At 41.9% G+C, this 14533-nt stretch overlaps 3 protein-coding genes across 3 annotated transcripts; 1 reads left to right on the forward strand and 2 right to left on the reverse strand.

Annotated features, from left to right (window-relative positions):
• Positions 1-141: 141 nt before the first annotated feature.
• On the reverse strand, positions 142-3426 carry LOC135496550 (transcription factor HES-1-like). Its single transcript, XM_064785913.1, has 4 exons — positions 3334-3426; positions 2270-2365; positions 1223-1310; positions 142-893 (listed from the first exon to the last, which is right to left on the reverse strand). Exons 1-4 carry the CDS (start codon positions 3424-3426, stop codon positions 142-144), a joined length of 1029 nt encoding a protein of 342 aa, XP_064641983.1.
• A 2419-nt stretch (positions 3427-5845) lies between these two features.
• On the forward strand, positions 5846-8764 carry LOC135497124 (triosephosphate isomerase-like). The gene is made up of 5 exons (XM_064786854.1): positions 5846-6025; positions 6481-6689; positions 6896-7028; positions 7289-7462; positions 7683-8764. The coding sequence occupies exons 1-5, from the start codon at positions 5917-5919 to the stop codon at positions 7808-7810; spliced, it is 753 nt and encodes a 250-aa protein (XP_064642924.1). The 5' UTR covers positions 5846-5916; the 3' UTR covers positions 7811-8764.
• Positions 8765-9486: 722 nt separating this feature from the next.
• On the reverse strand, positions 9487-14463 carry LOC135497033 (protein brambleberry-like). Its single transcript, XM_064786690.1, has 11 exons — positions 14130-14463; positions 13560-13874; positions 13212-13434; positions 12863-12979; positions 12407-12586; positions 12080-12286; positions 11686-11830; positions 11410-11501; positions 10993-11270; positions 10536-10750; positions 9487-10024 (listed from the first exon to the last, which is right to left on the reverse strand). Exons 1-11 carry the CDS (start codon positions 14418-14420, stop codon positions 9733-9735), a joined length of 2355 nt encoding a protein of 784 aa, XP_064642760.1. The 5' UTR covers positions 14421-14463; the 3' UTR covers positions 9487-9732.
• Between the last annotated feature and the right edge of the window lie 70 nt (positions 14464-14533).

Raw genomic sequence — 14533 nt, forward strand, 5'->3', positions numbered from 1 at the left:
ATCGACTGTAAAGATATTCGTACATGTCAGAGAACAATAACATTAAAAATTCGAATGAATGATGGAAATCTGTGACACCTTTATGTGTTATTAATTTATGGTAAGAGTCTACAAGCACATGTACAGTGGCATAGAACGTGTTCACCACGGCCTCCAGACGTCGCCACCATCGGGCTGTCTGACATTCAGCCCAAAACCGTTGTCGTGATAAAAGAGAGGTGATGGAACCTCGCCCTGGAGCGGACTCGTCTTTTGTGCGAATTGTCCTTCGGGCGAACACACCTGGTAACCGTCCGCGGGCGATGACAAGGAGGACACGGGGATGTCAACTGCGGAAGTGTTGTTCCTGTTGAAGCTAGCAGCGCCACCTGGATATGATACTCTGGTCCATGATCCTCCTTGGTTTGAGAGTAAGACGGGTGAGGAGCGGGGCGAGTAGTCGTCTGCGTAACTGTTTGAAGGGTGGAGTTTCGGTGAGCTGACTGAAGGTGGCGGCGTCAACGAGAGACAATTCTGGTTGATTGTCGACAGAGGTGACGCCGCCTGGCGGAGCGGGTGTCTTCGCAGCGGCGCGTTCTCTTGCCCAGGGGGAGTTTGATGAAGACCTCTGGTGGTCATCTGGTAAGGTGATGACGCTATTGACTTTGACAGTTTCTGTTGCGGTGACGCCAGGTGAACTTTTCCTTCCCGTTGGGTCCGTTTCGTTCCTTTGTCAGCACCCTCTCTACAACTCGATGACTGCATACAGTTGGCGAGGTGGTCAAGGAGCTTAAGTTTCGTTGACTCGTCGATGCATTCGTTCTCCTTTGTCAGGAATGATGTCACTTCCTGTGCGCATGTGTAAAATCCACTCTTATACTTGTTGATGACGTCAGAGTCTGTTGTAGCGGCAGCTGAAACACAAGAAAGGGTAGCATAAGACATTTGTTGATTTAATGATAAATGCAGAGAAGGAAAAACTTCGGGATAGGACCAATATAAAATGAATTGCAAAATCATAGGCTGTACAGCTTGAAGTCGGTGACGCCATGACACAGTCAGCAGTCGAAAACTGGACAAAGTCTTGTATTGAAAACGGGTATATCTTTAATTTCACCCTCAACAATATATTCTTATCTGACATTATGCAGGCCGCCGCTGACAATCCAATTTTTCATCAATATTTCAAAAACATAAACAAAACATTTGATTTTGAGTTTGACGTCATATATCGTCTGCTCACCTGTGACTTGTTGTTTTTGGATATTCCTGATGTACTTGACCGTCATCTCCAACACGTCTGCTTTCTCCAGCTTGTTCTTTGGCGACGTCTGCAAAAAGAATATAATGGTCAGATGGACGAGTTTCAAGAAGTGAATTAGATTTCTTCAAAAAGCTTGATGTTGGCCAAATGTTGGGGTGATGACTACTTTTGAAAAACGCCCATATGCAGTTGGATACGGACTAAAAGTTTGATACTCTTTCCTAGTCGAAGAAATTATGAAGCAGCTGACGGGAGCCTTCTCAATGAAAATGATCAACCACAACTAGCTGAAGAGGATGAGCTGAACAATTTTGAAGGGTTGTTCTGGTGCGGTATGTGGAAATTAAGTGTTTCATTGATGTCACAATTGAATCCGACCAATTTGAAGTGTGTCAAAGATCGGCTGGTGCGTGCCATCGACAAAGGACCCCACAGCACAAGTAGTGATGAAAATTCAATGCGAATGGTCCACATGTGCTCAACAAGTATGCGGTCCGTTGCTGTTTTGTTTAAGATGTATAAAGTTAAGAACTCGGATGTGATCATGAAATGGGAATTTGGTCGGAGGGAAGATTGTAGAGTTGTCACCGACAGCCACTTTAGTTGTTTTACTGAGTATCTGTGCTCTTGTCTGCATGCTGCCATGAAACACGGCATTATTCTGTGCTTTTTCAGAAGATAAATGTCAAACAGGACGATGATGCCATTCAACAGGTTCGGGACCCGCAAATGATGACTTAGAACGCGGGCAATCGGCGGACTTTATCCCTCTTGTCTGTTATTGATCCCGGTATCAACAGTTGAACAGACATCGTGCAAGTCGAAAGCTCAATTATTAACCGGTATACAAAGTTTAGGTCTAAGGAAAGTACTGAATTTAATGTTTTCCTTTAATTCCGCCTGCTATGTGCTGATATCATTTCGCTTTTGAAAATTTTCCGGTCAGTTGCAGAATATTTAAAAATATCCTTTTTGTCTTGTTCACATAATTGATCAATTAGTATGATTAGTAGAAAAGGATCTTACCTGTTTATTCAAGACACCAACGACAAGCATCTTGAGTTGACTCAGACTGTTATTTATGCGCGCTCGGCGTCGTTTCTCTATCAACGGTTTGTTCATCTGCAATTATAATATGTGGACAGGGTGTTATAACTACATGAACAATTTTCGAAATTTTGTATACAAAAATCCTTGAACCGGGGAGTTAAACTCCTTACCTGAATAAAAAGACCAAAAAAACAAGTGGGGTCATTTGCCATTTTGGCGCAAAAATTAAGAAAAAAATCGTTTCGCGCCACCTTGACGTAACTTTTTTTGTCAACGCCCGGCGCCATGTGGCGTGGTGACGTAATATTGTTTCTTTCCAATTTAGCGCCATTCAGAATGAGCGTATTAGCCACGAGCGGTTAACACGCGCTTAAAGATTAGCGGCTTAGAACGTGACAGCTGGCTAGCCCATAAATAAACTCAAGAGTGTTTTGACATCTTTTTTGTGTTTTTTGCCAAGTTTGTGAGGGACAAATACAAAGTCACCAAGGCGCGAGTCAGCTGTTGAATGCAAAATGTTAAGAAAACACCTGTTTTTATGAGGGTACCATAGTTGTAAAGATTGACTTGACATTGAGAAATAATTGAAAAGATAATTTCCATGTAAGAACGGAATTTGTAAGTCCTGTGATAAAACACCAACATTGGCCAGAAACATTAAAAATGTGAACACACCTAGGCTACACAATGAAAAAAACCCATAGAAATGAGGATGTTTAACCTGCTGTTGCCTGGTAAGACAAGATGAAATGTGAGATTTTGCTTTACAAGAACATTGAATGACTTTGATAAAGGAATGCGGTTCAATCCACGGTTTCCAGGTAAAGTATAGAAGAAGAGGTTATATCAAACAGGCAAGTCGTCAGTTTGAGTTACACGAATTCGCCGATAGGGTTCTCTCCACATCTTACAATACATCGAAACTAGACCATGCACCTACCTCATGCCTATAGCCTCCCTTTAAAAGGAACGGAAACGCGGTAAGAAACTAACACTATCAGATAGAAAATTGAAATGCGGAATAATAATATCATGCGTACCTTTCTGTTCTCTCCCAAACTGTCAGTTGGAGATACCGCCCTGTCGAAGTCATACATGATATCATTGTCGTTCTCTCTTCCTTGTAAAGTCATGCTATCAACAATTGTCAAGTTCCAATGAATGTTAGAATAGGTTTGAATTTCGCACACTTTCTCCAACCTTTTATACGGACCACCGAACCACCTGTGTTGTTGCCACGGTGTGAACCAATCAGATGGCAATTCGACAATCACGAGGGTCCGGGGCACGCGCTAGGCGATTACGTTACCAAGGCGCGTGGCGGGTCGGGCTTAATTCCAACAATAGCATTTGAGCTTTGATGAAAGTTTGTTATTGTTTGTCTCAAGCCACTTGGAACTTAACCGCCAAGCTCCCATAGTGTTGCGTTGTCACTCCCAAAGGACGCGAAAACCGTGAAATGATCGTCTCGGCGCTGTCTCGTGCTAAGAACAAAGCAGAGATGGACTAATACATGTAGAATGTGACATGGCCTGGACGTCGAATTCGAGTCTAATTGGGCATTGTTTTAGAAATGACCGGTTCTGCTTTAAATTCTTGTTCCTCTACCTGTCTAAGGAGACACGCGGATAAGGAAGCAGCTTTGGTACCTAAGTCAAATAATTTGCCTATTCTTAAGTATGACATGCATCGGTACTAGTATTAGACTAATTGAGATTGTTTTAGAAATGAAAGATTTTCTGCTAGATTTGTTCCTCTATCCTGTTTTAGGACACCCGGGTCCGGATAAGGAAGCAGCTGTAAGTACGAAAGTCAAATAATTTGTCTGTTCTTAAGTATGACATGCATCGATACTATATTATTATCAATATGGCTAGACGCACTTGCCACAAAGGCATAAAAACATTATTCACAAAACAAAAATCATCTCTAGTCGTTCACAGGACGCGTCCTTTTTAGAGTGGCTTTCCATGTTTTCTTTGCTATTAAACGGTGACGAAAGTGCCATGAACTAAAAGCAGAAACTAGAGGGTCAAATTGGTCATCTTCAGGTGTCTAAATCTAATATGCGCAATTAGAGGACCGGGTCGTGTTAGATTCAGGATTAAACATTCTTGTCTGATCTGTCACCTCTTAAGAAAGATTAAGTAACTAAGCATGAATAGCGTCGATGTACTGTGAGATGGGAGGGACCTCTATTGGCGACTTCGTGTAACTCACTTGACTTACTCCTGCCGACACTCTCCCGTTATCAGCCGCCTGGCACGTGACTAGCCTTGACCAATCAACAGGTTGACGATAAAACAAGGATTTGATAACAATGGGAGCGTGGCACGTGGCGGGGGCATAAAGACAATCATTTCACAAGTCGTTGACGGGCTCAACAGATGTAATAATTGGCGCCATTGTCCCCATGAGAAGTCAGCCGGCTGTGAGTGCGCGCTGTGAGAAAATGACTGGCGTCTAATATTTTCTCGGTTTAATTGAAAATGATACCCTATCATCAAGAATTATTAGAACATTATACCACTGATTCATGATACACATCACATCTTGTGTTCGCCTCGAAGGTGAAATTTTGTTTCTTTTAGGGTCATGGTGCAAATTGATGATCTTGGATATCAGGACTGTTATGCCAATTTTGGATGTAAAAAGAGCGTGCTATCTCCTCGCTTGAAAAAGCTGATATTTAACAACGACATGATCATTAAATTGGTTTTTAGTGTTCTTTGTACATGTTATTGTGAATTTGCCTACTGTGGGTCAATATGCCATCATATTATGCACTCTCAAGACTCCGGGCCTGAGCTTGTGTAACGTGTTTGATGATCCTCATATATACCTAGTCTTTTTTCGAACAACACACTAGACAACTAGCGAGTCAATGACTTTTTCTTGCTTGTATTCCCTAAGCAAAGAGAGAAAGCAACACAATTTACCCCCCCCCCCCCCCCACACACAATCGACCGATCCCATGGACCTCTGGTTACTCAAAGCATGGACGTTATCCTCGAGATCAGCCGAATGCTCCTCCCCTCGCACTCGTTAGGCCTACATATAATTAAGCTTGGTCATAATTGCTGGACAGTGGTACACAAAAGATCATAGAGTCTCTTGTAACTGCAAGAATACAATTCAATAGAACCACAAGTTTAGAACAGAATGTGAAGTACATGTATTGGGATTGGTTGTGACTTTGTCTCAGGTCATTATATGTGACCCACCACGACTGTGACAAAATGAGTCCCATGTCGCACCCAAGATGAGCCTTAAATGGCACCAGGACATAATAGAAGAAATTGATGTACTCAGATGTCACAAAAGGCAGACAACAGTGAAATGAACAACAGTCCGTCTCAATCTGTCAACCGGGTACCATCGTAATGTGGCTCCAATGTTCTGCTAAGTAAAATAAGCCTTTCCCATTCGCACCCCGTCATTCGTTCTGGCAAATATAATAAGCCGCTATTCTCACGCACATCAAAATTTAACATTGTCAGTAGCACTGCCTTGTACACATATTTTCTCCGACAAAAGTGCGCGTTGCGTACCGATACTTCAAGGTCAAAACCGGTTTCAGATTTCGGCTTTCTTACCCTGTTTTCTCTCCCAAAAGCAACAAAATGGGCAGGAAATTTTTCGTCGGTGGTAACTGGAAGATGAACGGCTCTAAAGCCTCCATCAGTGCACTTGTTGACAATTTAAATAAGAATGGCGTAGTGGAGACAACAGGTGATTTTCAAAGTGCCTTTTGCAAAACTGGGAGGATATCCGATAGTAGACACAGACAGGGTGTCCCAAAAACGAGTCTGTCATATTTTTGATTTGATTTGATTTGATTTGATTTGATCAAATGATGACCGATCGGACAGTCGCCTTAAATGAAGAATTGTCTCATTTTACAGATGAAATCATTTGAGTTGCATGATTATATGTCAAAGCCCAACAACATTCTGAGATTCTCTAGTCCATCTCGAAAGATGAGGCAGATGACCATCATGTGTACCATCATATGATCATAACTGCAGCCTCAATGGCAATTTTGTAAACAGATTAGAATCAGTGATATATTTTGGACATTAGTCTCAGATTAATAATAATTTTGTGCATGAGAAGCCGTGGTGGCGTAGTGGCACAGTTTCTATTTTCTTTACTGGAGCTATTCCTCTATCATTACTCCTTTTCAGAGGTTGTTGTGGCACCACCACCAGTCTATCTTGATTTTACAAGAGAGAAACTCAACAAAGCCTTCGGAGTAGCGGCGCAGAACTGCTACAAATGTGCGTCGGGAGCATTCACTGGGGACATCAGCCCAGAGATGATCAAAGACTGTGGCTGTGAGTGGGTCATCTTGGGACACTCGGAGAGGAGACACGTCTTTGGAGAGTCGGACCAGGTAGGGGAAAACATTGAGGAAATCAAGCCAAAATACATGTAGCACTAGTTATTATGCTGATATGCTACTAAACAGTGATGCCGTTAACAATTGCATTCCATTACATTTATTTTAGGTCCCACTGGAATTGTAGCTCAGCCCCTGCCTTTTCTCTCTTTATAATGAAAGCTAAAATAACTGATGCTAATTTCTTTCTGTTCTTACAGTTGATCGGTGAGAAATGTGCCTACGCTCTTAAAGCTGGTCTCAAAATCATCCCATGTATTGGAGAGAAAAAAGAGGAGAGAGAAGCTGGAAAGACTGAGGAGGTTTGCTTCAGGCAGCTAGAAGCAATTAAGGGTAAGCTCATCAAGATATAATACCCCTAATCCAATTTTAGCACAATCTTGTGGCCAGGTTTCTCAAAGACATCCAATACACTGTCACAACTTTAATCAACAGAGTGCGCCCAAATTAGGGGGTAGATCAAAATAACAATGGTTTTCGACCCCCCCCCAAGCAGTTTTTGATAAAAAATGGTCTCGGTAAGTTCTGTTATCATGCTGGTACTTATTCCTATTTATTTTGGTTCTAAATAAATAAATGTGTTTCACTTGCAGCTAATGTTAACGACTGGAGCAGAGTAGTCCTGGCCTATGAACCTGTGTGGGCTATTGGCACAGGGCTGACAGCGACCCCAGAGCAAGCTCAGGAGGTACATGCCCAGCTCAGGAAATGGTTGGCAGATAACATCTCAGCTGAGGTATCGGCTAATCTTAGGATTCTTTATGGAGGTAAGGACTGCTGATGAAATTTGCTGAAGTTTTATAATAGGGCCAAGGACGTGACAAAAATGGGATATTCAAAGCTTAGGCAGCCTGCTGAAAATTGTTTCCGACTTTGTGATTTAAACTACAGACAGTCTGCATAATCTTTAAAAAAGTACTGGATTGTGATTTGCATACCACCAGTTACACTTGTGCCACATTAAAAATTGCATCTGTTCTTTCACAGGTTCTGTCAACGCCAAAAACTGCAACGAACTAGCAGCTAAGCCAGACGTGGATGGCTTCCTAGTCGGTGGTGCAGCTCTGAAACCCGAATTCATCGAAATTATCAAGTCCGGAAAAAATCAAGCTTAAGACAATATCCTATCAATATCAGGGTTCAGGGAAGGAAGACGCAGGCTCCTGCCATTGTCGTAGATTAATTAAACCATCTGAAAAATTACAATTGTTTGCTGTAACTTTACTACTCTTTATCGACTCAAAATATTTTTCTTGATGGACAAATACATGTACATGCATGTCAAAAAGATATTTCTTTACCGCCCAAACGTTGTCTCAAAGTCAAAATGAAAGTTGGGTTTCAGCAAACAATAATTTTTCGAGGACAGAATTTTATGTATTGTACTTGCTGTAGATTTAGGCTGTAGGTTGCATTTCTCCGCTTTTGTGATTGAACAGTTTTACTCTAACTCATGCATGTTGTGTGAGTTTAAATGGGGATAGTGATTAGTTGAGGGGTTTCATCACATGTACAATCTGAACTGTGTCCCTAATTACTGGGACTCACTACTAGGAGTTTTTTTTGCGGCTACTTTAGTGCTTATGTTGAAGAGGGAGAGTTTAATATCATGTGCTATTATTCTATTTATTTTGTTTATGAACTCTGATTAAGTTTGGACAGAAATGTTACTAAAACTGGACAGAAAGGTTACTACATGCATTCAAAATGTAACTATACCCATGTGCACTTGACTTGGTGGTCACCACTCATGTCTGAATCAAGATTGAACTGGAAAGTTCCAGCTTTAAAACAAGTGCCAACTGACTTAAACTTCTGCGTTACTTATTTTAGAACTTTGTTTATGGTGTAGATATGGGTCTGCTGAATGGAATACCTTTTGGAAGTTCAGGGTACACAAACATAAGCATCGTAACTTGGTCTAATTAGCAAGAAACAGTACTTGTGACTTAATTGATTATTTACCGTACAATGTTGTAATTATAAGAGACGTTACCACTGTATTATTATCGCATTCAATCCTAGATTGATGATTAAAAATGTCCTTACATAAAATTAGTGTGATGCCCATGTTCATTATTGATGCTGTTGGATTACTCCGAGCTTCTGGCTGTCGTCAGTAGTTCACAGTTGCACACTTGAAATTGGATATCGGAATGGTTGTCTCTTCCTAGATGTGTATTCTATCTGACTTCTGTGATCAGAACTTCACAACAAAAGGACAGTAATATATGGATGGAGAAGACCAATATGAGGAGAAAACGAGGACGGCCTGTTCAAACAAAAGGCTTGATTGATCAGTTGGTACAGCTCGGCAACTGTCACTGTTGGAGGGTCCAATCTTAGAGAACTACTCGTCCAGCTCGATCAATGAGGTACATTAAAGAGGGTCTGTCGGATTAGAATGAAAGCCGTGGTCCTTGTACCAGAGTGTATACATGCATGCCATGGCAAGTGGACCCCATACCTCTGGTAATGCCACTTAGACACGTTTTTGAAAGGTTTTACAGTTGGCATTTAAAGGTGCACCCTGATCTTCCAGTCTGTGTTGCAGCGTAAATGTTTGTGTGTGACACTTTTGCCCAGTGGTTGGGATCATCATAGCCTCTGATCAATGTCTGGTTGTAGGGGTTTGGGGTGGGGTATTTAGAGTGAGGGACACAAATACAGATGATTAACCTTGATAGATAAAACTTGAAACAGAAGTGCTTTATAAAACATACGTTTTATTCAATTTAAAGATGTGAATACAATATAATTTGCACCAAATGTTAATATCACACCGAGACAATGTGAAAACAATGATTTGTTGAAATAAAATAGAACCAAAGTTTAAAAGAAAGGTTATTTTGAAGAAGTGCACATCTAACACTAACAGCCTAATTCATGTACATGTACTGCCATTGCCATGACAACAACAGCATTGCTTGTTGCCATGACACCGCTTCCTTAATAAATCATCAATTGTTTACATAATGTAAATTCCTTTGAACATCAAAGCTTCACTTTGATATACATGGAGCACCACTGTCAATCACTAATGTGTCACATTGACCTCCGTCTCGTTGAAATCTTGCGTAGTTTCCAAACCAGAGGTACTCTTGGAAAAACTACCTTGGTTCAAGGTTGTGAAGCTCTTGGTAAGGTTGCTCGTATTCAAGGTAGATATATTTCTCGTTTGATTAATTGTTGGTCGGCTGTCAGAGTTTTTGACGATGTGAACATGGCAGTAACTCTCCGTACTGGTACAGCGATTCTTGCACGGCTGCCCGGCATTGGTTAGGGCCTGGCAGAAAGGTTTGGAGGGAGTTCCAGGACGACTAGAGACTCTGAAATGGAACGAGAATACATGAAGTGATAAACTGATGGTAAGAACACAGCAGAAACTTTCATTCAAGAACTGTGCATGTATTCTTGCACAGCATTCATGCCATTGATAGTGATCGACCCATGGCTGGCTTCGGTCAACCAAGGATTGTGGTGCCGGTAAGCAGTCTATGTATAATAAATACCATAAGTATGTACAAGTACAGTAGAACCTCCCTTAGCGGACACCTCTCTATTAAGGACATCCTCTCTATTAAGGACCCACGTTTTGGTCCCAAATTGGGTGTTTCCATTCAATTTGACCTCTCTAATCAGAACACCTCTCTATTGAGGACAGCACTTATCAGTCCGAAGGGTGTCCCTAATAGAGAGGTTCTACTGTACTGGTACTCGTACATTGATCACTTACAAATCACCTGGGATTCATCGCAAAAAATAAGACTTGAAAAGATGAATGAGTGTGGCACATAACACTACATGTAATGAAACATAGACGAAAGTGGATATGTGTACCTTGAAGAATTGATTGGAGTTTGACACCTGACCGGTGTATGGCTACGACTACCCTGACCACGGACGGGTGTAGCATTGCGGCTGCTTCGTGTGGGTGTGGCGGTGCGGCTTGAGGGCAGCGACTTGTTCACATTCCTTGATCTGCTAGCATGGCTGGGTGGTTCACCCCCGGTAAGAGTCTGCATTAACTGACGACGCACAATGTCAAGTTCAGGCTGGAAGAAAGATTTACCTATACAATTTCTCATCGATTTTATGTGAGCAACATTTTCAAGCGTTTTACTAAATCTTCTTCAACTGATCAAGATCATCAGTTTTCACGACTTTGCATTTTGAAATTTCTCTTGGTTTTTTCAATCAAAGGATACCTTTTTGTGATTTTTTTGTGCAAATCTCAGTTATTCGTTAATACCCCCAAAACAAAACACCCACAAAAATGTGGCAGCTTCCAGTTTACCCTTATATCCATAATATCGGTCCTCTCCAGTACATCCTGCGTCATGTTGCCTTCAGTCATCCTCGAGGTTGACAAGTCCTCTGTCCCATCCAGGCACGATATACTCTCGGTCATGTCTCCGCTGACCTCATTCGCCTTTGGCAGATGAACATCCTGCGTAATTTCCAACTTCGAGGCGTCAGTGCACGTTGTGTCATCCAACTGGTTTGGCGTGCCGATTGCCGAGTCGGTTGAGATGCGACTGAGATTGAGGGGAGTGGACGCACAGGTACTGCTGGCTGGAAAATAATAACAATACATTTCTCTCCTAAATGGGTAGAATGAGATGAATACGATAATTTTTTGTCTCAACCAAAGTACATAAGGCTCGCTTATATATTTTTGGGGGAAACCAGCGTTTGAGTGCCAAATACATACCACGACTATCTTTCAAGTAACCTTTCAATGTCCTGGCAAGTTTTTTCAAGTCTGAGTCCGACAGTCCTGGTTGCTCAACCACTGGGGGAACCCTGGTGAAAAGAGAACAGAATATACTTGGGTGGGGTGCAAGTAGCTGAGATAGATACAGAATAGAAGCTCTAGATAATTGAAAAACAGCATGCAAGAACCCGGTAACCTTTATTTTCTGCCCACAAAGCCCTCAAATTGAAACATTTCTTTACCCTGCTCCAAACTCCTTTTGGCCTTACTTACATTTGAGTGAAAATAGGAGAAGTTGGCGATGTATGAGGAGCACGGTAGGGAGTAGATGGCGCGGCCATGTCATCTCCTGGCTTGATCAAACCTATATGTAGTCGCGGTCTTGTTGCTCTGGCGAGGTACTGGCTGAACCAACTTGCTGTAATGAGACATAATATTTCAATCATTTGGCCAGGTACTAGACTCATACCAACCTGACATATACATGTAGGGTACTTTGCAGGTTGGCCAAGTACTGGACATGTGCATGCAATCTAAACTGTGTACTTGCAGGCAGGTTTCAGGGACACACATTCCTTTTCCTCTGTGTGAGAGTGTCTATTTGGCATCAATAATTGCCATGTGTTTCAGGCTCTTGCCGAAGTGGGACATTTCAAACAGGACTTACCTGCACCTGAGAACAATATGAAGAGCGTCATCGCACTGAAGTCTAGACTGACGCCCTGACGGATTTCAGAGAGGGCATTGAGGGGAACGACAATCATGACAATAAGTCTTGTGATCCAAGGAGTCTGGAGGAAGGAAGCAGACAGCGCGGCCAGGAGGAAGTAGACCATGTGGATGGCTCCAACAGACAAGAAAGCAAGTTTATCATCTGAAAAAGACGATAAACATTTTTTAGTCTGATGAGAAGTTTAGTTACCGATTCTTGCCTCTAAGTCACAGTAGAAGAAAATTAACAAAGAATCGATGAAAAAAAACCTTGGCCACTCACCAGTTCCTCCAAGGAGCTCTGTCAACCACTTCAGTTTGGTGTCAATTCCAGACTGCATGGAATTGACCGAGCTCAGCACGTAATTGATGGTATTGTTCACCTTCTCGAGGTTGTCCAGTGTCCGTTTATACTGCTCGGTGGTTTCATTATGGAAGTGGAGAACATGTCTGCTACTTTTATCTGAAAGAAAGACAGCGATGCGTAAGTTTTTGATGGAGTCCTTCTTAGGTTTGTTTAAATTCGAGCTTTATTTTTCTATCATGTAAATATAATCAAGTCTTTTTTGACGGCTGTGAAACAGAACCCCCCCGTACTTTGTGTTTGCTCAATAATAAACATTGGTGGAGCCTAACAAGACCCCTGTTTTGATGGAAACGCATAAAAAATCATTAACTGTGAAGAGCAAGTCTTCAAGGCAAGAATAAAACACTTCAACTTAGCTAAACAATACCTTACCTATTTTCTCCCAGACCTCTCTTGCCTTGGATCTGATTTCCGACAGGTCTTTCAGGACCTCCTCATGGTTCTGTTGCGTGTCTTCCTGCTGCTCCAAGAGTTGGTGAGTTGCATCATCTAAGGACAAGACAATTACATGTATTAACAAAAACAGGTTGCATATTCATTTTCATGCCGGGACAGATTGCATTTCATGTAAAACATGGGGGTTGCCAGCCTCTTTCCTCCAACAATTTATTGCAGAAATATTGTCTGAAGAGTCAATAATCATGAGCAAAATTTACTAAGCAGTTTGTGTTCTCAACCCATCTTTTTGAATTAACGAATGACGAAGCTCAAAAGGATGCACCCATTTTGGTTCTAATCTGATCAATCAGCTCAGCAAGTTCCTTATTCCCTGTAGCAATCAGTGCCTTCTCTCTGGTGAGCTCTTTGAGGTTGTCGGCTACATATTGATGCACGTCGCTGTGGGCCTCCTTCAGCGACTGGTGCCCAACCATCAAGTCTTGTTGGCCCTCGTACATCTTGCGCAATACACTTGAGGTGGCTTGAGCAACTGTCTCTTGTCCATCCTGAAATTAACAAGGGCACACCTCAATTTTCTTGCAATGTGAAACTACATACACTTTCCACATATCATTGACCAAGATTTTTGTAATATTTTACCAAAAGTATTTCAATGTCAAAAAACAATCACCTTGAGATCTTTCATTGCATTGAGCTGTTCAACAGTCGAGTGCATCAACTGATTGACAGCCATTTCGCTCTTCCATCGGAACTGCTGCTGTCTGATTGAATAGCACACCGCCCGCGCTCGGTTGCTGACAATCTGGTAGGAGTTCCACACCGTGGGATCCATGCTCTTCGTACACTCTGCCAGCGTCATGTCATCATTGCATGTGAAGGTGGGTCTCTTCTCAGTCTCCAGTTGACAGTTGAGGAGTTGGACAGCGATTTTGGAGACTTGTTCTTCATTCAAGTTGCTACATGTTCTCCTTAGTCTGGTCATCACCTGAAAATATTGCGAAAGAAAGATCAGGGAACGAGGAATAGAACGAATTGCAAATCTTTTGATTTGAACCAAAATGAACTCTAAGCTGCGACTTGGGCCAGCGCAGTTGAGAAAAAAACGATTTGGGCATGTGCAAAAGAACTCCTGTACCTTCAGCATTTTGACCTAGGGATACGACTCTCATACCTCTGGCTCTGGACACTGCACGTTTAATACAAAAAGTAACAAGTCATTTATCACTATTTATGATCTTACCTGATGATAACAACCATCCAATGGGGACAGACTCTTCATTTCCTTCACCGTCATATCAGAAATAAACTTTTCATCCGTAGTCTTAACATCGAAATTCATTTTCTTTGCCCGCAACTCTGCCATAAACGAACTGCCAACAACTTCATTTTCATTCTGCTGAGGATCAGCTGATCCAGAGTTTTCTGTTTGTTTTGACCCGAAAAACCATGATAAAAATGCTGATGTGCCCTGTGCTTGCACCAATAGGAGCACGAATAAAATCTTAATCATTTGGCCTCGTTTAGTAGACATTTTTCTCTTCACTTTTGAAGGTTTGGATGAATATTTCGGTGAAAATCAGCAGCATTTGCGGAAAATTAGAAAATAAGCAAAATTGTATTTCCCACTGTGGAGGCTCTCAGTGA

This window comes from Lineus longissimus, chromosome 12 (assembly GCF_910592395.1).
Source record: "Lineus longissimus chromosome 12, tnLinLong1.2, whole genome shotgun sequence".
NCBI classification, from domain to species: Eukaryota; Metazoa; Nemertea; class Pilidiophora; order Heteronemertea; family Lineidae; genus Lineus; species Lineus longissimus.